The sequence below is a fragment of the Uranotaenia lowii genome, chromosome 3 (assembly GCF_029784155.1).
Source record: "Uranotaenia lowii strain MFRU-FL chromosome 3, ASM2978415v1, whole genome shotgun sequence".
Classification (NCBI taxonomy): Eukaryota; Metazoa; Arthropoda; class Insecta; order Diptera; family Culicidae; genus Uranotaenia; species Uranotaenia lowii.
This window is the reverse complement of record NC_073693.1, coordinates 180,940,622-180,964,992: the sequence shown is the minus strand read 5'-3', so window position 1 is coordinate 180,964,992 and position 24,371 is coordinate 180,940,622. Positions and strand designations below refer to the sequence as shown.

The window sequence follows — 24,371 nt, the reverse complement described above, 5'->3', positions numbered from 1 at the left end:
TCCATCAAAACTTTCGACAAAAGTTGCAATTAGCATAAAAGTTTCAGAGAAATTTCGAATGGAACAAAAAGGTTCGTTAAGAGTTCATCAGAAAGTACGATCGTTGAATTGATTTCAAAATAAAAAAGAAACCCTGGTATCATGTAAACGTTTCTCGTGCCCAAACACTCTCATATGCCAACATTGTTCCATTTGCTAGATCCGCAAATTATAAGAGCCCCAACCTTCTTCCTATTCCCTCAATAGTAGAAATATTTCCCGTACCTAAATACTCTTCTATAAAAAAAATGATTACATTTGCTTAATCAGTACTCGACTTGTGCCAAAAAATGTATGGGAGCCCACTCATCTCATTGTATCATCTCCCCACACTAAAAAAAGGCAGTGGTTCTAAATTATCATATAAACGTTTCTCGTTCCCAAATGCTTCCATGCCAAACTGTGTTCCATTTGCTTAGCTTAGAAAATTTTGGAGTCATGCAATAGTACTGTATGAAACCATCATAGAAATATTTCTCCCACTCAAATAATAGCATATGCTAAATATCGTTCCATTTGCTTTAGTAGTTCGTAAATTATTCAAAAATGTTTATTGTTTGGAAGACCCCTTTCCCTCTTCTAAGTGAGGGGAGGGGCTTTCTCACCATAATAGATACCTTTTCCTACATCAAAAACCCCCACCTGGTAAACGGGGGCGCAAATAGACTAACAGTCTGTCAGTGACAGACAGACATAAATTCATTTTTAAGTACATACTAGCTGACCCGGTGTGCTTTGCTACTCCTTCCTGAAATAAATAAGATTTGTAAAAAACAAAATTCTTTTAGGTATCTTTTTAATTGATTTCAGCATAAATCATAAATACCAATTATAAAATGAGAACTGCGCTGGAAATAATTCTAACTTATTTAATGAAACTTGATTTTTAAATTTGTTTGCAAGATCTGAAATTTTTAGTGAGTTTTGTAAGTTTCATGATTTCTTAAATTATGCCAACATGTACGTATATTTTGTTGGTATGGATTTTGCACCCTCTCCCTCTTCCAAAGTGGGGAGGGCACACGAACCAACATAAAAAACATTTTTATTATCGAAAAAAGTCACATGCCACATTTAGTTCCAACTGTTTGGTAAGTTTTCGAGTTATATAAAAAAATATGGAAAAAAAACTTGCCTCCTTTGCTACTCCGCCCTGAAAACAAGGAAGATCCAAAATTATTCGTAAGCAAAAAAAACTTTTGGTCCCATTTCATTGATGAGTACTCAATTTATGGTATTACATTCCCCTATGTATCCACTGGAAGGGTGGTGTTTCAAATAACAATAGAACCATTTCTCGTACCCTTATCCTTTTCCGAATGACATTTGGTTAAGATTCTTAGAAGTTCACGAGTAGTGCAAAAAATGTATAGGAGCCCTCTTATCTTCCCGAGGAAGAAGGGAGGGGTCTCAAATAATCATAAAACTATTCCTTGTATTCATATGCTTATATAGTTTTCGAATCATGTAAAAAACGTACCGGAGTCTACTCCATTGGAAGGGTAAAGGCATACCAAAGATTCAGGGAAACATATCTCGTACCCTTATACCATCCCAAGCCAAATTTGTTTCTATTTGCTGGATTAGTTCTCCAGTTATGGAAAAAATTGTAAGGAAGCACCCCCTCCCCTCTTTCTATCACCGGTAAGGATGTGTGCCAGATATTCATTGAACCATTTTTCGTACCCTTATTTTTTTTTTATTTTCATAGTATTCCGTCTCACGACATAACTTTATGAACACAATTCCTAAAATTCACTCGGACCATGGCAATCGTTCTCCAATTTCTCGGACATCCCACATTCGCCAGATTACGCTCCACTTGGTCTAATCTTCTCGTTCATTGCGCCCCTGCTCGTCTCGTTCCTACCGGATTCGTAACGGACACCTGTTAACCACCTTATGGACCAAATTTGGTTCCATTTGCTTGATTAGTTTTTGAGTTTCTCCCCTCCCACACCAAATTTTGAACCCTTTGCTTGATCGGTTCTTGAGTTATACAAATATTTGTATTTTGTTTGGGAGGCCCCCTTCCCCCTTCCTATGAGAAGGAGAGGTCTCAAACGCAAATCGGTTCCCATCAAGTCTCCTTAAGATAACAAAGCATAGAAGGTTGTGTTTTAGAATTTAGGTAACAGTATTACTTACTCTGTTATATCCAATTTTTCTAATGTATTTTTTAGGGCTTTAATTATTTCCTTTTTGCTTTCTACATCCTTTAGTAATTTTGCAAGCCTAAGTTCTGCAGCTGGTCTTTCTTTTTCATCAAAAGCAGGCCCGGTGGGACGAGGCAGCTTACCTAAACCGAGCTGTAATCGTAAGCTGAAAAAAATGTTCATTTAAGTAATTTAAGTAATTCATAATTGAGTTCTTTGAATTTTGTATTATTTTTAAATTACTTCTGAATAACCGCTTCTCGATCTTGTAGAGCAGTACGAAGTTCTTTGCCAGTATCCAAACGGGGAGATGATCTAGCTGATAATGAACCTCCTCCCAATGACGAACCTTTACGGCGCCGTGGTGTTGCACTACTTAAAGATACTTCTATGCTGGCCATCTACAATGAAATGAACAAAATTTAAATAATTAAGTTTTTGAAATTATTTTTGAATTTGTCCAAAAACAATAATTTAATCGAAGCCAATGAATTAAACAGTAGCCCCAGAACAAGAGATACCAGAATTAATTAATACTTCGGTTCATATATTGTCCATTCAAATGGAATTTTTAAAAACTTCGCTAGTAACTGGCAGCAACTTCCGAGAATCTAGTACTACACTTTTCTAAAGATAATGTATGGAAAACAGTGAGGAATCGTTTTCAAAAAACTGGCTCGCAAACGTTTTAACAAAGTTGTGTTTTTCAGCGTTCAATAAAATTATTCAAAGATTTTAACATTTATGGCTAACAATTGTATGACATTTCGGACTCAATGATTTAAGGTGGATGTGATGTGAGTAGTCAAACAAGCTAAGCTAAGCTAATTTATCGCATTCAATCAAATTGATAGAATATTTTTCATATCTCTTCATTTGGCAGAAGAAAACTTACCAGACAGAGAGAAAGTATTTCAAAATACAAAAAAAAAATGGCTAATGATGCTAACCATTTTTCTGTTGACACCTTGTTTTGGTCTCACTCTGCTATCAATATGGGTATTAAAATCTGCTCAGGAGGAAGAAGCATAATGACATGATTGAAACACGTTCAGGGGCATATTACATCGTGAAAATTTCAACCAGAAGCAATTTTTTGATAATCCTCAATTTATTTTCTGAATGCATACTTGAACATTGAGGACATATTCATTGAACCTACCTAGTAATGCCATGTGCAAAATTGAAATGATGATCTGACAAATGGGTTCATTCTTTTTATTGTTAATTACTCCATTCTTATTTGCATAAAATAAAAAAGTTCGACTAGCTTTAAGCAAACAAAAAAGGGATTCTTAATTTTTTAATGTGTGTGTAGATTACCTTTGCTTCCAGCGTTTCAAGCTGTACCACTCTAGGCTGTTGATGCTGTTGTTGGTATCCAGTTTTTCCATGGAATGGGATAATGGTCTGTTAGAAGACAAAAACAGATAACATAAGATTCACTGCATAAACAAATTGAACTGTCAATGCTGTAGATTGCTAAGATAAACAGAACGTGCCAAAGCTTTTTGCATCTATGGTACAACTATCTGACTTAGAATTCGTCCGTAGTGAAGACAGTGTCTTGATGATTCGTTGCAGCAACCAAAATAATGTAACCGTGTACCTTTAGTGTGGACTAGGCTAGGATTTAGAATCAGTAGTCATTGGTTATATCTATTGTTGTCTGAACTTACCATTGAAGTTGATCTTTCCGATGGAAATCCTTTGGCAATGGGGAGCGGTTCACTGACAATACTTTCCGTTTCCATTCCGTTTTATTACCTTGCTGTCATGATGTCGAGGTTCAGCCACTCAGTAATACGCTAACTGTAAGTGAATACAAAATTTGAAAAATACTTTTTACAATAGCAGACGCACTCACAAATTCAACCATACATATTTGATCACGACTAGCACTGATTAGTGACATGACTTTTAACCGTCCCAGATTGTTTATAATTTTTCAAGTTCTTGGAGTGTCATTTCGACACTCATAGATGACTTCTGACGCTATATTTTTCTTGTTTCTGTGGCGTGATTATTCAGCTTTAATAATTTGTTTATTCGTAATTCAATGTCGAAGCTAGACTAAATCTATCTAGAAAATTCATCCTTTACAAAATCTTGAACTAATCGTCTTCAACGAATTTTACTTTTTGGTTCGAAGCAAATTTCTTGTCAACTGGCAGCGCAAATGGGACGAGGATGAGTTGGGTCGGTGGCTCCACTCGATTATCCCAAAGGTAAGCCTTAAGCCTTGGTTTAATAGATTGGACCTGAGTCGGGATTTAATTCTTATATTTTCCCGTCTCATGTCCAATCATTATTCCTTAGTCGCGGTACTCTATCGTTTTGACATTGCTGGTAGCAATTTGTGTGGTTGCGGCCAAAGTTACCATGACATCGAGCATATTATTTGGTCGTGTGAGGTCCATCTTGTCGCTAGAACGAATTTCATAGACTTCCTTCGGGCCCGAGGAAAACCACCCTATGTTCCCGTGAGAGATGTGCTGGCCGTGATAGATTTGGACTAAATGTTCGAAATATACACTGTATCAAAAAATTGTCCGTACAGCACATACCTTGAAATCCAAACAATCAAAAAGTGCACTTTTTCAGTCAATAAAAATACTCCAATTACATCATTCGCTGCAGAAACTAGTCCTTTTTGTAGATCAGTATTAAAAATGTTTATGAATTAAACCTTAAAAATAATATTAATCATTTTGTATAGAAAGTCCCAAAATCGACGTCAAAAAATTGTCCGATCACTGAAGCCTTTGTCAAATATTAGTCAAGAAAACAGTTATGTGTCAGTTTGCCAAACGCAGAAACGTGAGTTGAATCTCAGCAAACACAATTTCCAGTGGTCTGAGCGATAAATACGGTAAAATTAACGGTATTTAGCATAAATTAGTAGATTTCAACAATTTGTGGATTAAATTAACAGGAAAATGTCTGCTCCTCACAAAAAATATCCGTTGACATCCGGAAACTGATTGTTGACCTGAAGAATGACGGTAAAAGCTTGTCCGAAATTGCAAGTATAGTAAAACAGCCACGATCGTCGGTTCAGTATGTCCTTCAGAACTTTAACCCTTTCCTTCCCACGAGGTTTTTCACATTTTAAAAATAGAAATATTGATTTACAGCTAAAGTTCTAGAACAAAAGATGCATAATTTAAGCCTACTTTAATGATCCATTTGATAAATTTGGGTTTTGAGGTGGATCATATGTGCTCCATTGGGAAGATAACAACACACAGGGTGCAAATGAAAAACAGGAAATAATTGCAAAAAAACATGGAATTTCATCACTTCATTGATGACAAACTAAAACGATCCTATTTGATAAAAAAAATCTTTGGTATACGCATCCCTCGAAAGTCTATTTATTGAAATATTTGAAATTTTCATTCTTGCCTTGGAACAATGGCCGCCATGATACTTTGCGCAAGGTAAACAAAACATGCCGTTTTTCGAGAAAATCACGAACTTTTACAAATTTTTCGAGACATGTGGTCATATGAGCAGATGAAATAACTATCCTGAAGCGATTTTTTTGTTGACGAAATGATTTTCATGAATATTGATAAGAAGCTTCACAAGAAGAAAAGTACGTTTTGTTCCCAGTGTATCACCAGTGATCATCCACTTTACTTACTCAAAAATTTACATGTTTTAGTTGAAATCTAAGTAAACCATCATTTGATTCTGCTTGCATAAGCAACCTTCAGCACGTCAGTATTTTTATTTGAAAGAAATGATTAAAACTTGTTAAGTTATTGAACAACAAATGACAACTTGATTTAAATTCGAAAAAAATCCAATTTTTTTTGCAGCTTTTGATCTGCCAAGCAAAACCTAGCGAACCGATTTTCTTCAAATTTCGTGCAATGATTCTTCACTCATATCTACACATTCAGTGAAAAAATGGTGCTGATCCAAAGCGCCCAGTTCAAATGCGAGCTTTGCAAAGTTGTGGATCACCTGTGCTACCATGGGAAGGAAAGGGTTAAGAAGACTAACTCCCTGGAGACTACTCCAGGAAGAGGCCGCAAACTGAAGCTTACGGATCGTCACCATCGCATCATTGTCAGGGAAATCAGTCAGAATCCTAAATTCAGTGCCCCGAAACTAGCTGACAGCCTGAAGAATTTTGAAAACACACAGGTTAATCCTCAAACGGTACGGAACATACTTCATGAGAAAAAATACCGAGGTCTTGTAGCCATTTGCGCTGAAAACACCCCACACCATTACATGGCCACCATCGTGCTTAACTGTCGGTCGCAAATTTTTCCGATCCAATTCAGTATTTGGATTACTGCTACATGCCCGTCAGACCCAAAAATATTAAATTTGCTTTCGTCAGTGAATATGACGTTCTGCCAGAACTCTTCCGGTTCCAGGACATACTTTTGAGCGTATTCCAGCCGTATTCTTAGCAGATATAAACGGCTTCTTACGAGCAACATGACCTCGGTATTTTTTCTCATTAAGTATGTTCCGTACCGTTTGAGAATTAACGTATGTTTTCAAAATTCTTCAGGCTGTCAGCTAGTTTTGGGGCACTGAATTTAGGATTCTGACTGATTTCCCTGACAATGATGCGATGGTGACGATCCGTAAGCTTCAGTTTGCGGCCTCTTCCTGGAGTAGTCTCCAGGGAGTTAGTCTTCTTAAAGTTCTGAAGGACATACTGAACCGACGATCGTGGCCGTTTTACTATACTTGCAATTTCGGACAAGCTTTTACCGTCATTCTTCAGGTCAACAATCAGTTTCCGGATGTCAACGGATATTTTTTGTGAGGAGCAGACATTTTCCTGTTAATTTAATCCACAAATTGTTGAAATCTACTAATTTATGCTCAATGCCGTTAATTTTACCGTATTTATCGCTCAGACCAGGGTTTGTTCTTACGTAAACCTAGTGTCAAATAATAATTGCAAACACCAAGCACACCAGCACAACGTCGATGCTGGGAAATTCACATTGCAACAAGCATTATAAAAGCTAATACTCACCACACTTATGTTCTAAAAGCTTCCAAAAATTGTGTTTGCTGAGATTCAACTCACGTTTCTGCGTTTGGCAAACTGACACATAATTGTTTTCTTGACTAATATTTGACAAAGGCTTCAGTGATCGGACAATTTTTTGACGTCGATTTTGGGACTTTCTATACAAAATGATTAATATTATTTTTAAGGTTTAATTCATGAACATTTTTAATACTGATCTACAAAAAGGACTAGTTTCTGCAGCGAATGATGTAATTGGAGTATTTTTATTGACTGAAAAAGTGCACTTTTTGATTGTTTGGATTTCAAGGTATGTGCTGTACGGACAATTTTTTGATACAGTGTACACAGCAAAAAATAATTGCTGTAGAATTACAGTAAATACCCTGTAACAAAAAGGAGCAGGACATTTACCGGAATTTTACAGGTCGATGACATTTATTTTTCAGTGTGCCTTTAAAATTCACTAACCTGTAAAAATCCCAGGCCTGTAATTTCAAAACGCTGTAAGACGCTGTAGACATGTAATTGCATTGATTTTATTTGCTTTAATAGAATTAGAAGTCACTGTTCAATGAATCAATTTTTGTTTCAATTTACATCATATATTTACTAAAACAGTCTTATTTCAAAATTAATTTGGTTTGTTTTTTTTTTGTAAAAAATGAAAAAGTTCATTTGTAGATGTGATGCTGGGTGCAGTAATCGTATATCGAGTCCACCAGCAAACACCAGTCACAGAAGAGTCCACCTTAACGATAATTTTGGGGAAATCATTTCCGCATTTCAGCTAGGCAAGTCTCGTAAAGTGACACAGCTCGTCGGTCACTGGTGCCTGAAAAGTTAAAAAATAATTAAGTTTATTTTGTATCGTAGAAAGTACTTCTAAAAAAATCTCGGAAATCATCACTCAACGAAATTGACACATTAGGGACGCCTATATAGATTTTTGCAATTTGATTCCCATATGAAGATCATGTGTCCCGCACATACCCAAAAACATAGAATGGTTATATGTGGGAACACATAAATCTCATGTGGTTTTTTACATAAAAAATATATATTTTGGCATATAAATGTTAAATGTTAGGCATATTGATTCAATAAACTTAACCACGTTAGATTTATTCGGCCAACTTTATTTCTTAATTCCTTTTATTCGTCTTAAGTATATGAAAAAACGCTGGGTCACAAACAGCTGAGTTGAGGCCATATTAAAAGAAAAGATTAATTCAGAATAGTGTGCATAAAAGTAATCGAAATACCTTTCAAAAATAATTTTAGTTTATTTTATATTTCAAATATATTCCCTAAAATTCTTGACTTACTAACGAATTGCGTTCTGAAATTTCAACCATTATTTGAAATTTTATCAGATTCTTATGTGAGAAACTATCTCTTCAATTGTATTCGTCATTAAGCTTTTGCTTTCTAGGATCTTTCAAAATATTTCGAATAACAAAAAACGAAAGTAAGCTTAAGAGTTTGTTTCCTTCAATTAAATTAACGAGCTGCTAAAAATTGTTTATAAATCTTCTATCTTTTCAGAAGTTTTAATGTCAAAAAATGAATTTAAGTGCATCATAAATGAATTGAGCCTACCTTACTGTGTTAAGTTCCCTTCAACAAAGCCACACGAAGTGAAAATTTTAGGATTTATGGCGCACCATCGATAAATCTAAGAGTTTAAAATTGGGGACCACCTTCCAAGCTCTTTGCGATCGGTTATTTCCGATACATCTGGTGGGTCCATGGAAGGTATCAGAGACTAGTAATATTGCTGGGTGTAAAGGATTTTTCCACCTTCGGGCTCTCCAATGTACCAGCCGGAGAGTTTTCTGAAAAATTTTCGAATTGGCATGTCATCGTGTGGGGATCGTAAATTAGCGATCATGTTACATTTGAGTCGGTTTTCCAGATCTCTCTCGTAAGATCTACCTGAAACAAATGGAACCCTAAAGTAATTTATATTTAGCAGCGTATTCTGTTACACCATACTTACGTTACTGTCTCGAACTGCCAGGGACCTCCAGCCCATCTTAAAATCTACATGATGACCCTTTTCGATTAGGGAATACATCTCGATTCTCTGCGTGTGTAGACTTGAAGAGCACCATTGGCAGCAGCAAGCGACTTTGTTGGTACGGTTCTAGTTGTTTGATTTCGCAGCTAATTTCCAACCATCAATCGTATTTTCGCTCAATCCTTTACCAAATTGCCAAGCAGGATTCTCTCGAATCGAGTGCGTTCCGGATTATTTTAATTTCCGGTTCCTCGTGTGCCGTACTTCCGTTTCTTCCACGAGAGATATGAGAGTGGTTCTGGAAAAAACGTTGAAAATCCTTTTTAATAAATGTTGTTAATTCATAAATATATTACGCCGTACTTGCATAAAAATTCATCAAAGATAATTCCACGACACGGACTAGCCAGCGGCGTCGAGCTCATTACGACGCCCAACGTCGAATCTGGTACATGCCCTGGCTTTCCGGTAGGGTCCTCCGAGCACGTATCCCAAAAGCGCTCCTCATCGATTGATGACAGGTTCTGAATTGCAACTGGTCGCCGGGCTCCAGCAAGCAATCTTTTTGTGACATGGTGCTACCCTGTCCCTTAATACACAAGAAACTGCAGCTAGTCAAAATTGGCCACTAATTCTGATCGGAGGAACTTCAAGCAGGTTTCGCGAAATTTCTTTGTCGGTTCTCAAAGTTTTAATACGCGATTAAAAATCTTAAAAATATGGGAAGCAACGCGCGCGTCATTTTGAACCAGAACAAAATAAAAATCATCGACAACGGGTTCGATGATTTTTTGATTAATTCGCACGCCTATTTTAGTTTGGTCACCCCAATATATTTATAAATTCAAGAAAGCTCTGAACACCATTTTGAGCACGAGCTAATAATTCGGTTCACGGTAACGTAAAACTTGGGTTTTCGTCGAACCATACTTTGGCTTATAATTTTCTACGTGTTGCTCTGCTGCCAAATAAACAAAACAAATAAAAAAACAGATTAAAACACGGAATATATTACGGATATGAGAAAATTAAAATCCTACCTCAACCGAGATGCTGCTGGTTTTCATGATGCCTGCCTGGTGCTGCTTCCTGAAAATGACACTTTTGAAGAAGATTTTGTTAAAACCTGAGAGGAACATACCGAGATATTAACTAAAAAGTTACCAAATGTGTACTTGCAATAATGCTTCTTCGTTTTTAGGTTTTTGTTGAAAACTGCACCGTCTGCCGATAGTTGATAGAATATACTTTCAAGGATTCAACGTAAACAAAAGAAAATGTTATTGGAAGATCTAATAGTGGTTCCAGTAAGCCGGGAACAATTACTTAGACAAGTTTAGACTTTTTCATCGATTGATCGCTCTAGTTTGGTGTCTTCTACTAGTGAGTAAAGATAAAATTATAAGATTTTAATTCGGATTCGAAAAAATGAATACGAACAGAAAATTAACGCGAAAGTTTAGTAAAATAAAAAGTAAGAGATGTGAGTCAAAAATTTTAGCAAACTGCCAATAAAATATTTTGAGAGCATACATTGCATACCTATCCGGATTTTGCCTATGTTGACTTTTTATTAACTTTTGCTGACCTGCTGGACCCAACAACCGAGTTTATTGTTGTGACGAGGTTGTTCCTACACTTTTCAAAAAATAAAGGCCTTCCGAGTTGTTCAATTCGGCCCCTCCTGTCGAACAGCTGCGGGAAATGAATTGCAATCATCTTCTAGATTGAATCGAAGCACAGTAGACAATTTTTCAGGAGCATCATCTTTCTCACAAAGATGGATGAATTTCGAAGCTTAATTAAAAGATTTGGAATTAAGAAAGGAAATCAATCAACTAAACTAAATACTTACCAACAATCTGGTGTAGGGAGCGCTCAAGACTTGGCGATTTTCTGAAAGTTGGGCAGAATAGAGCGGCACGGTTGTCGTTGAATTTGGCACTTTTCTAGGCGCCATAGGTAGTAAACTTTTTATGCGACGGTTTACTACCGTCTTCTATTCCTACCTTGATTTTTTTTTCACGGAAATAACAAACGAACTGTTGCTGTTACGAGAATTCGTTTTGTTTTGATAGACAACCGAGAATTTTACAGTCCTGTAATTTGGTATCAGCCTGTAATCAAAAGCTCACTTAAAAATAAATGAATATGGCCTGTAAAAATACGGTGAATGTCATGCTCCTTTTTGTTACAGGGCATTTACTGTACTATCCAATGATTTTTCATTTAAACTCACACGTTTCGTAAATTATAGGCTGGTTTATTTTAAAGGCATCCGTTTTCAATGACACGTAATAGTCATTATTTTTTTCTGTGTACCTTTTTCTAAAAGCTATTGGTCTTCGTCTATAATTCTTTTTATTTTCATATGTCCCTATAGCTATATTCTTTTCTATTCTAATTAAAAAGTGATGACTAGATTTTGACACACAAACAAGCAAAATGAGTTTAGCTCCATCAAGCCTAGAGGTATGAGCCGTTTCAAATAATAATGTTACAAAAAAAAATATCTTGAACTGCAGTAGCATTAGGGGAGAATGAGGATTAGACTGCTTCATAACAATAAAAATCCTTATTTTCGACGCGGTACCCCCAGTTTGGTGCCATTAGGTTTCTGAAAGTCTCAGCTCAATTGGTTGAAACACGAGCTGGCGCAATCGACTTCAAATTTGTATGGAGATTCTCGGCAAAATGCATGAAAAATCAACATACTTTCACTCTTTATGTTGTCAAATATGGCTTCAGTATTTTTTTTTCAAGGGATTTTAACTCCACAGGAGGCATTCGTCCCTTCATTATGTTATGTAGCTTATAATTACAGAATTTATAGTTCAAATTATCAGAGACAAGTTTGTATAAGATTGTAAAGCGATGAATTTACTGTGTTGAGATATTCGCTATTGAATGTGTGATTTTTTTGGAATTTCGTTGACATTTCGTGTGCGTTCGGCTAACGGCCGAATACCGAGTATTGATCGTTTCGGTTGAATATTCTGTCAAGTTTTTAATAAAAATACAAAAGCTATTATTTCAATTATTTCTTCCATCTTGTTTCTCAACTGATATCTATAAAATTTATAGTTTTGGAAAGCTTATCATATGACTCAAATATGATTCTCGGACATTTTTCAGCTTCAATAATTTACTTTAAAGTTATTCAAAGTTCAAGAATTTTTTTATTGAAAAAACATGCTTCAGGAAAAAGGCTGTAAGTCAGTAATTTAGTTTTCGAAAAAATGCTGAAGTTAGAAGCTGCACATACGATTTTTTTTTGTTTTATTATTATTTATAACTATATTAATATTTTGGAACATTGAGGGTACAACGGCCATAAATCTAGTTTCCGATGCGTGCAGTGACTCAAATAGCCTTCATTCGATTCCGTGAAAAACAAAACACACAAGATAAATTTCATATTGATAACTCTATTTTTTCCAAATTTTCTAGTCCAAAAGTGTTTTTCTAAATGGTTTACAAAATAAAGGGGAATTAGGGGTTGAAAATGCGTTATATCTCCATTCGTAAGCTCATATGGACTCATTGTAAACACACCCAAAACGAATCTTCTTCGCGGTTTATTCACTCTTTTCCCCATTGTGCGTTGGCTTATATCGGAACACCGTTATCGGAACTTTTCATATACCGTGGTTTAACTGAAAGGAATCTCTTGATTGCTTTGATTCAGTAAAATATTCTTGTTGCTTAGGTGCCAGAAAAAATAAAAACAAGGTAAAAAAAAACCATTTATTGTATTCTTTTAAGCTTGGTATTGTCAGTTTGCTCGCACAAACACTGTCCATACCAATTATGTTTCCTTCACTCTTTTCAGTATTTTCTATGTTTATGTTAAAAACCATACCCAAAAAAACTCACTTTGAATGAAATAACTCTTTGAAATCGGATGATTAAAAATACCAAAAAAAAATATTAATTTAATTGACATAAAAATTTCATCAAACGGCTTTCATTGAAATAACAATAAACAATGAAAATAAGATTCAGCACAAAATGGATTGGATGATTAAATTAGAAACGATACATTTGTAAGTAAAAAAAAAATTTTGAAAGGTTTCATGGCTGTTGGCGTTCGCGGCAAATCAACGAAGAACGGGTACAATCTAGCCAAGAGGTAGAAACGTAAGATGGGTCAGGTCACCTTTAGAGAAGGCACTTCACTACCCGAAGATTCAAGGTGGCGGAACGGAGCGGCGATACACTTCGCTGGGCAAAGATAGTCCACCCCATTGTGTACCTTCTGGAGTAATTTGAATTATACCTACTACATTATGTTGGTTTTCCGAAGAATCAAGGCCAGATCAGGAGGAAACACAAAAAAAATGCGAAAAACAATTCAACGTGATGAACTTTACTCCACATTAGCAAGGAATCCCGTTTGTTTGATATACATAGTTGCTCGTGCAAAATATAATAATGCGTAGGGGCACTAATGGAATTTAAAGAAAATCAGGAATCAAGTAAATTCTAAATATATTTCATTCTCATGACTTTGGAAATTATTAAATTTTTGGAGTCAAATATACATACCAGCGGAACTCAACTCTTGCTTGTGAAAAGTTAAATTTAAGATTTTTTTTTATTATTTTTCCTTTCTACGGCTTATTGATTTCGTTTGCTGAAATTTTGCATAGGTCAGCTTCTTGGTATATATGTATATGATTGTTTTTTTAGATTCGAAGATGACTTTTTTCTCATACATTCATTGCCACCCATTTCAAGAATCTTTTTTTTTGTTGAAAAAATATTTTTATTTCAGATGACCTAAAGCAGTGATTTTCAAACATTTTTCATTCGTCACATCAACTTTTTTTTAGATTTTCTCAATTTGAGGACTAAATTAAGTAATCTGTTAAGATTTCGGCTTAAGATATTGTATGCAAAAAGTCTGCTCCAGCAAAAAAAAGCCTGCAATACAAATGTGTACAGAATGCAACATGAATGCACCGACCTAAGTTTTGTGATCTACTAGACACATACAGAGTTGGGCTTAAGCAATGCATTTTTGTTCGGGCTGCATGCATGATGTTGGAATCTTCCCTATGCCCACTGATGCACAACACGAACAAAAGCCTCTGATTCGTCGTTGAGCTTTGTATTGGGTATGTAAGAATAAAGGTGGTGATTTATGGCTTGGGCCCAGCTCAGCTCTTTCAGCTTCTCATCAGCATGAGTTGATCCCACACACGCTGTTGAAATTGATAATGAGCGTTAGGTCTACACGTTTATTAAGGTGCACATCTTGTGTGAATTGTACACCTCATCAGATACATATTAGTAAATCGACAAAAGGTTTATCAACCTGCTTATTCAGGTGTTCAATTTAAATGGTAAGCATTATTGCTTGCGTTAGTTTTAAAATTAAACAAATGTACTAAAGTAACCAAAATAAATGAAATATTACTCTAACCGCAGTTAAACCAGTTAAACTATATTTGCATCAAGCTGATATATTTTCAAACTGCAAAGAAAAACGAAAGAGGCCCATTTAGTTTGAAAATAAAATCAGAACCTATATAAATTTGAACATGGAATTCCAAGCAGAATCAGAAACGTGAATCCTCTACTCAACTTTGAACCTGAAACCAAATCTGAATCTGAAATCTGCATCAGTTTTCAATCTGAATCTGAAGAAATATTGTTCTGAATCTGAAATCTACATATATCAGAGATCCGAAATCTTTGGGCTTGTGATATAGCTCAGTTGGCAAATCAATTGCTTCCTGAGCTGATGTCCGTAAGTTCGAGCCCAAGAGTAAACATCGATCACAGTACTGGAAAAGTTTTTCAATGACTTCCGCCAACTGCATTGTCTATATAAGTCACGAATGACATGTTAAAACGACTAGGTATATAATCAAAACAAAAAAAGCAGAGCTGCAAATTATCAGTGTCAAGACAGCAGACTTTGATACTGCTTAGCATTTCATGTGTCATGCGATACTGATTTTTGGTCAGCGACATAAACTTACAATGTCATGACCAAGTTAAATGAACGACATTATGCTTGCTTTGACTTTTTTCTTCTTGCAGCCAACAACTACATTTTTTTAATTGTAGCGCAACTAATAACGTAAAATTCATCCCAACACAGATAAGAAAATGGAATAGTAAGACGACCGTATGTGTGATGCAAGGGGAAGGAAAAAATCATTCAATATTGACAATGCTGCCTGACTGACATTGTAGCTTAATCATTAAACTGGTAGCCGACATCTAAAATCTGAATCAAAGATCTGCATCAAAAATCTGAACCTCTAATCTGAATCTGAAATCTCAATCTGAAATTTGAATCTGAATCTGATATCTGAATCTGAATCTGAAACCATAATCTACATTCTGAATCTGAAATCTCAATATGAAATCTGAATCTGAACACTGAATCTGAATTTCAAATCTGAATCTAAAATCTGAACCTGAAAACTGAATATGAAATCTAAATCTAAATCTGAAATCTGAATCTGAAATCTTAAATCCGAATTTGAAATCTGAACCTGAAATCAGAATTTTAAATCTGAATCTGAAATCTGAACCTGAAAGCTGAATTTGAAATCTGAATTTAAATCTGAAATCTGAATCTGAATCTGAATCTGAAATCAAAATCTGAAATTTGAATTTGAAATCTGAACCTGAAATCTGAATCTGAAATCTGAATCTGAAATCCGAATCTGAAATCTGAATCTGAAATCTGAAATCTGAATCTGAAGTCTGAATCTGAATCTGAAATCTGAATCTGAAATCTGAATCTGAAATCTGAATCTGAAATCTGAAATCTGAATCTGAAATCTGAATCTGAAATCTGAATCTGAAATCTGAATCTGAAATCTGAATCTGAAATCTGAATCTGAAATCTGAATCTGAATCTGAAATCTGAATCTGAAATCTGAATCTGAAATCTAAATCTGAAATCTGAATCTGAAATCTGAATCTGAATCTGAAATCTGAATCTGAAATCTGAATCTGAAATCTGAATCTGAAATCTGAATCTGAAATCTGAATCTGAAATCTGAATCTGAAATCTGAATCTGAAATCTGAATCTGAAATCTGAATCTGAAATCTGAATCTGAAATCTGAATCTGAAATCTGAATCTGAAATCTGAATCTGAAATCTGAATCTGAAATCTGAATCTGAAATCTGAATCTGAAATCTGAATCTGAAATCTGAATCTGAAATCTGAATCTGAATCTGAAATCTGAATCTGAAATCTGAATCTGAAATCTGAATCTGAAATCTGAATCTGAAATCTGAATCTGAAATCTGAATCTGAAATCTGAATCTGAAATCTGAATCTGAAATCTGAATCTGAAATCTGAATCTGAAATCTGAATCTGAAATCTGAATCTGAAATCTGAATCTGAAATCTGAATCTGAAATCTGAATCTGAAATCTGAATCTGAAATCTGAATCTGAAATCTGAATCTGAAATCTGAATCTGAAATCTGAATCTGAAATCTGAATCTGAAATCTGAATCTGAAATCTGAATCTGAAATCTGAATCTGAAATCTGAATCTGAAATCTGAATCTGAAATCTGAATCTGAAATCTGAATCTGAAATCTGAATCTGAAATCTGAATCTGAAATCTGAATCTGAAATCTGAATCTGAAATCTGAATCTGAATCTGAAATCTGAAATCTGAAATCTGAATCTGAAATCTGAATCTGAAATCTGAATCTGAAATCTGAATCTGAAATCTGAATCTGAAATCTGAATCTGAAATCTGAATCTGAAATCTGAATCTGAAATCTGAATCTGAAATCTGAATCTGAAATCTGAATCTGAAATCTGAATCTGAAATCTGAATCTGAAATCTGAATCTGAAATCTGAATCTGAAATCTGAATCTGAAATCTGAATCTGAAATCTGAATCTGAAATCTGAATCTGAAATCTGAATCTGAAATCTGAATCTGAAATCTGAATCTGAAATCTGAATCTGAAATCTGAATCTGAAATCTGAATCTGAAATCTGAATCTGAAATCTGAATCTGAAATCTGAATCTGAATCTGAAATCTGAATCTGAATCTGAAATCTGAATCTGAAATCTGAATCTGAAATCTGAATCTGAAATCTGAATCTGAAATCTGAATCTGAAATCTGAATCTGAAATCTGAATCTGAAATCTGAATCCGAAACCTGCATCTGAAATCCGAATCTGAAATCTGAATCTGAAATCTGACTCTGAATCTGAAATCTGAATCTGAAATCTGAATCTGAAATCTGAATCTGAAATCTGACTCTGAATCTGAAATCTGAAATCTGAATCTGAAATCTGAATCTGAATGCTGAATATGAAATCTGAATCTGAAATCTGAATCTGATATCTGAATCTGAAATCTGAATCTGAAATCTGAATCTGAAATCTGAATCTGAAATCTGAATCTGAAATCTGAATCTGAAATCTGAATCTGAAATCTGAATCTGAAATCTGAATCTGAAATCTGAATCTGAAATCTGAATCTGAAATCTGAATCTGAAATCTGAATCTGAAATCTGAATCTGAAATCTGAATCTGAAATCTGAATCTGAAATCTGAATCTGAAATCTGAATCTGAAATCTGAATCTGAAATCTGAATCTGAAATCTGAATCTGAAATCTGAATCTGAAATCTGAATCTGAAATCTGAATCTGAAATCTGAATCTGAAATCTGAATCTGAAATCTGAATCTGAAATCTGAATCTGAAATCTAAATCTGAAATCTGAATCTGAAATCTGAATCTGAATCTGAAATCTGAATCTGAATCTGAAATCTGAATCTGAAATCTGAATCTGAAATCTGAATATGAAATCTGAATCTGAAATCTGAATCTGAAATCTGAATCTGAAATCTGAATCTGAAATCTGAATCTGAAATCTGAATCTGAAATCTGAATCTGAAATCTGAATCTAAAATCTGAATCTGAAATCTGAATCTGAAATCTGAATCTGAAATCTGAAATCCGAATCTGAAATCCGAATCTGAATCTGAATCTGAAATCTGAAATCTGAATCTGAAATCTGAATCTGAAATCTGAATCTGAAATCTGAATCTGAAATCTGAATCTGAAATCTGAATCTGAAATCTGAATCTGAAATCTGAATCTGAAATCTGAATCTGAAATCTGAATCTGAAATCTGAATCTGAAATCTGAATCTGAAATCTGAATCTGAAATCTGAATCTGAAATCTGAATCTGAAATCTGAATCTGAAATCTGAATCTGAAATCTGAATCTGAAATCTGAATCTGAAATCTGAATCTGAAATCTGAATCTGAAATCTGAATCTGAAATCTGAATCTGAAATCTGAATCTGAAATCTGAATCTGAAATCTGAATCTGAAATCTGAATCTGAATCTGAATGCTGAATATGAAATCTGAATCTGAAATCTGAAATCTGAATCTGAAATCTGAATCTGAAATCTGAATCTGAAATCGGAATCTGAAATCTGAATCTGAAATCTGAATCTGAAATCTGAATCTGAAATCTGAATCTGAAATCTGAAATCTGAATCTGAAATCTGAATCTGAAATCTGAATCTGAAATCTGAATCTGAAATCTGAATCTGAAATCTGAATCTGAAATCTGAATCTGAAATCTGAATCTGAAATCTGAATCTGAAATCTGAATCTGAATCTGAAATCTGAAATCTAAAATCTGAATCTGAAATCTGAATCTGAAATCTGAATGTGAAATCTGAATCTGAAATCTGAATCTGATATCTGAATCTGAAATCTGAAATCTTAATCTGAAATCTGAAATCTGAATCTGAAATCTGAATTTGAAATCTGAAGCTAAAATCCTAATCTGAAATCTGAATCTGAAATCTGAATCTGAAATCTCAATCTGAAATCTGAATTTGAAATCTGAAGCTAAAATCCTAATCTGAAATCTGAATTTGAAATCTGAATCTGAATCTGAAATCTGAATCTGAAATCTGAATCTGAAATCTGAATCTGAAATCTGAATCTGAAATCTGAATCTGAAATCTGAATCTGAAATCTAAATCTGAAATCTGAATCTGAAATCTGAATCTGAAATCTAAATCTGAATCTGAAATTTGAGTCTGAAATCTAAATCTGGAATCTGGATCTTTAAGTGTAGAAATTAGGCTGACCGGATACGCTGGGCATCTTGGGGAATGTACTCTTTTTTGTGTTCAAAGACATTTTATCAGAGAAACGTACTTATTTAACTTATGGCACGGTACTACAAGTTTATCTTTTTTGTTGAATTTTCCAAACGATGAATTATAAAGCATCACAAATCGATTAAAATGTGAATTTTTCGTTAAAAACAAGTTTGCTCTTTCATCAGCAGTACTTTTTTATAAGTAACTAGCTGACCCGGTGTGCTTTGCTATACCTTCCAAAAATAAATGTAATTTGTAAAAATTTATTCAAATTTAGATTTTTGTAAACATTTTTTTAAATCAAACCCTCATCATAGTTCAGATCCAACAACTTTGAAATGAGAGCTGCAGCTGGAGTTCCGAATTGCAATTTAAAGATGGTATATATCATTTAATGAAACTTGATCTCTAAATTTGTTTTTCAAGATCTGAAATTTGTACTCTGTTTTTAAAGCTTCATAATGACTTAAATAATTTCAAAATTTATGGATTTTCCACCTTTTTCGAAAAGTGGGAAGTTACGAACTTTCATAAAAACATTTGTCACATTTATTTTTGAGTTATGCCAAATATCCGTACGCAAAAAAAAACCTCTTTTAAAATATGGTCCCTTCTTTGAAAAGCTCTTTATCTTAAACTTACATGGGAGCTCCCCCATCTTTTCCAATTTTGTATTTTTTGGAGTTGAAAAAATAAGCTATAGAAACTCGAGAAAAAAAAACGATAAAAAAGATTTTTTTAATAATCTTTTCAAAAAGCTTTTTTCACCATCCTCGCCTTTCGAAGCAGTTTAAATATCTATTCCTTTTGCGTCAAAATTATGTTAAAAAATGTTTTGCCGTGTGCCAAACACGTGGACATGAGACATCACAGCTTGAAGTTTTTCCCAAACAGCACTTGTCATGGTATGAAAATTATTGATTTTATACAGCGAAAATTTCTTTTTTTAATAAATTTATTAAAGCAAAAAGTATTTAAAAAAATATCAGTTGCATCACTAAATAAATTTTGAGCGTTTTTTAATTTCTCTTTGAAAGTCAAATATTCAAAAATGTAGACAATAACAAATTTCTAAGTTAACATTTTCTCGTATGTTGGGGCAAGTGGAAATGCAAATGTTATTTTCAGATGCATCAGAGTAATGGCTTTAAAATAGATTTAATACGTATTTCTGTTTGTTTGTTTGATCAAGTTTCATTGATATATCAATATCTGCAGTATTTCTGCAGTATAAATTTATGTTTTTTACTCCACTTTTAACGAATGCTGTTCAAAGCAAATGACCTGCATTTACAAAAACATTTAAGAATTTTAAATATCAGCTTCAGTTTCAACATTCGGAATACCCCTTCTGGTCTTTCTAACATATTGAATAATTTCGAAGATGAATTTCTTAAAAGTTCGACGTTTGACCTTGCCCCACCGTGTAAGTTGACAGGAGGGAATATTGTTTTTAACACTTTAAGGGTATACTAAAAATTTGTCATAAAAATGTTGCTTCCCATTGTATATCAGTTCTAAAATCTCACTTTTCAAAAAGAAGCAGATCAAAAATCTCTTTAATGCAGCCATGTAACACAAAAACACTTTTCATGTTAAGTACGTACTTGTATTGGTATGTAAGCAAAAAGTGCGATGTTTTTTTCCAGAATTATTTAAAATAAAAAGCTCCCATTTTCATTTCTAAATGCGTTTCAGTTGTGTATTTGGGCCGAAGTAACAATTTCTAGAAGAAAACATAATTTTTAATTTTTTTGTAACAGAGAAAATTTGACCGTTTGAACATGGTCTAGTGTTTCTTGAATGAAAATTGTTTAGAAAAATGAATTCCCTCACTTTTGGTCAATAAAAGTTAGTTTATTTCACTGATACCTTTCACTTATGCACACGACAGTCCTATCTTATCTTATTTAAAGAAAAGGCTCTTAATAAGTTCATATAATGGATCGGATTTTATGATCTTCTTCAAATTTAAATGGCGCTTGATAAAACTTCAGTTAAGTATATTTTTACATGTTCAACAAAATGTTTCCGATCTACCCCTGTAGAAAACATCTTATTCATATTTCTGTTATCAATATGATTCAAAAATAACGCCCCCACGTGCATAAGAAATATAGGTACTTGGTTGCGAAACAGGCGCCTGATTGTTAAATTTTCCAGCGATCAATGAACAGTATGTTTTGGTTACTATCTACTTGCGACGACGCACAGTGGGGCAGACCTGACCAATTGATGGTCAAAACCTCATAACTTTTTTAAATGAAATCCTACTGGTTTGAAGTCTTCTGAAAAGTTGTTCATCTGATCAAAATCTTTAATTTGATGTAACTCTTTTTCATCTAGATGTTGTGAAATTTGATCTCGATAACTTTGTTTAGCAGATTTTCCTTATCAACTTGAAGGCTACTCAGTCGATCGGCGTGAAAATGATCATGTAAGGGTTTTTAGGACCGTTAATAAGTTAAATGATGCTTTAAGATCTCTCCCCTCACAAGAATGGGGGGACCCATACAAATGTTACCTGAATATCTACAAAATTCTTGAATAAATAATGCAAATGGACCCAAATTTGTCAAGAAAGAAATGCATGTTATTCTAACGTTAGTTTCAGACCAATCTCTTTTCTGGAAGAAATAGATTTCATAGAAAACTAACCATGCAACCACAAAAGATCTTACAACTGGTAGAAACCTAACAAGGAACAAATCAAGCAAATTGAACCGAATTTGACCTCTGAGAATTTCGGGGTAAGACAAATCGTTTATTATGATGGCTTAAAACTCATTCCATCTATGAAACGAATGCTTCCATACAAATTAAATATGAAAAATATGAACGGAATTTTGTTCTAAGTGTCTTGTCAGTGTGATCAGTGGTAACAGAACAAATAAGTTCAGATAATTAAGCCATAAACTTCTATTGGTACCTTATATAAGTAGCTAATAGCTGTGCTAATAGATCAATATTTTATTTTTGAGTAAAACTTTAAAATCTCTACATTTTATAGAAAAAATGTTGAATAAAAAATTGAGTTAGTTAAAAGATAGGTACTAAACATCTGACCGGAAAGGATTTGAGAAGGTTATAGAAAGTTCATATTATATAATAAGGTTATAGAAAGTTCATATTCCAAAAATCTTATTTGCTTGTCTGTAGATAAATATAACTGTTAAAAACCGAAATAGTATTATCAAATTAAGAGGAAAATAAATTTTGAAAAACATTAATTTTCTAGCGAAACCCACTATCAAAAGCAATTCCATAAGTACGAAAATTGTCCAAAAACATGTTTCACCAAAACGTGAATAACTTTTGAATAGGCAAAAAATGGCAACTAGTTTTTGTTTTGTTGGATAGCTGAGACTTCAATTTAAATGTTCGAGTGGAAATGAGAGTGGGGTAACGTGGGGTAACATGTTTTCCAGATGTCCCAATATGTTGAAAATTCGTAATTTTTTAACGTTATACGTTTATGCTCGTGAAAAAAAAATTACGATTTTTTTCAATTCTTCAACCTCAAATAAATAAATTTCATATTATTCTGAACACATTCATGTTAATTTTTTTTTATTTCTTAAAGAAATAAAATTCTAGTTGAGTTTGAAAATATTTTTTTGTTTTTGCGATAAAATGCAACAGCATCAAACCCCAACTTCGCCTACGTAGATGATTGTATGAAACAGCGAATTTTAAGTTTTGTTTGACAGATTTGTGATCGGTGTAATGTCCAGTTTCTGAAAAGCATAAATTTATGATGAATTTTTGAAATTTACAAAAAGGGATTTCGGCCAAGCTTTCATAGGTCCTGTCCCACTGTGCGACGTTAGCTTGACCATAGAGACGCAACACAAACCCTTCAAAGAAAAGAAAATCTTTAAAAATGGATGCCATGACTTTTCAATTTCAGATTTTGGCAAAATAAAATGTAGGTACACCCCGTTAGTTTTTGGCAACATTCGATTATGGCAACATTCGATTTTGGCAACATCTGATTTTGGCACATGTGCCAAAATCGAACGGTTTTTAGAAACAACATTACCTTTTGGTTTATGTCATAACATGACCAATTTAATTTAGACAAACACCATTCATACATTTTTATGTTTTAAAATGGTGATAAAATGCAACAATAAAAACATTTTTTTTTTTAATTTTATAAAGTACTCAAAAATAGCAAAAGATGAAAAAATTCAAAAAGTTGGAAAATAAATTCAAACAAAAGAATGAAAATGACAAAAAATGATGAAAAATGACAAAAACAGCAAATATGACAAATGAAAACAAACATTTAAAACTGAACAAGAAATGTGCAAAATGCATCAAAAACATGATGAAAAAAAATTAAAAATGACTACAAATGGTTGGAAATTACTAAAAATAACATTTTTGATAATAATAATAGTTATTTTGTAAAAATAACTGAAAAAATAGTTGAGAAACCATTCGATTTTGGCAACACAAAATGTACGGGCGTGTTGCCAAAATCGAACGGGGTCTGTATATGTTTTATTCGATCGGCAAAATGTCAATCTGGGTCACATCTAGGAGTCATTCATAACCATGTGCTGTACAAATGAGCTAGGAATCAAGTAGAAAAAATCACATCAAGGTTTCATATCGCCACCACGTGCATTGAAAATATGCTTGGTTGGGAAATACGCACCTAAATATTTCCACTGATCAGTATGCCAATGTTCCGAAAATCAATCATTTTCGATCAGCCAGGCCATGTGGTCCTGGTATTTCTTCAGATTTTTCCTTCTGAAACATCCATGATCGTCTATCAATAACGAACATTATCAACAATGATGCGAGGATAGATGTTCGGGAATGATTGTGGGAGCGACGTTCAAAATGTATCATCAAGTATGTCGATCACTTTTGAAAAGCCACGTGACGAATAGCAACGGTAGTCCTCGATGGGGCATGGTATATTTTCTTGTATCAAGTTAGTGTTGATTTTCGACATATATTTAATGGGTACTTTTAGCACGTGCGTATCACAGCAC

General features: G+C 33.9%; 1 protein-coding gene across 6 annotated transcripts in view; it reads right to left on the bottom strand.

Moving 5' to 3' along the window:
- The window catches only part of LOC129751108 (uncharacterized), a 100,032-nt gene that overhangs the window by 1,981 nt on the left and 73,680 nt on the right, over positions 1–24,371 (bottom strand). For 2 of the 6 annotated variants that reach the window (XM_055746405.1, XM_055746399.1), the window contains exons 2-5: positions 3,875–4,007; positions 3,519–3,605; positions 2,439–2,596; positions 2,188–2,361 (exon numbers count right to left, since the gene is read on the bottom strand). In XM_055746405.1, the coding sequence (XP_055602380.1) occupies positions 2,188–2,361; positions 2,439–2,596; positions 3,519–3,605; positions 3,875–3,949 (494 nt within the window). In that variant the 5' untranslated portion in view covers positions 3,950–4,007. Of the gene's footprint in view, positions 1–2,187; positions 2,362–2,438; positions 2,597–3,518; positions 3,606–3,874; positions 4,008–8,808; positions 9,045–9,105; positions 9,145–9,208; positions 9,528–9,592; positions 10,770–24,371 lie in introns of those variants that run through there. The other 4 variants (XM_055746403.1, XM_055746402.1, XM_055746404.1 and 1 more) reach the window with 4 other exon arrangements.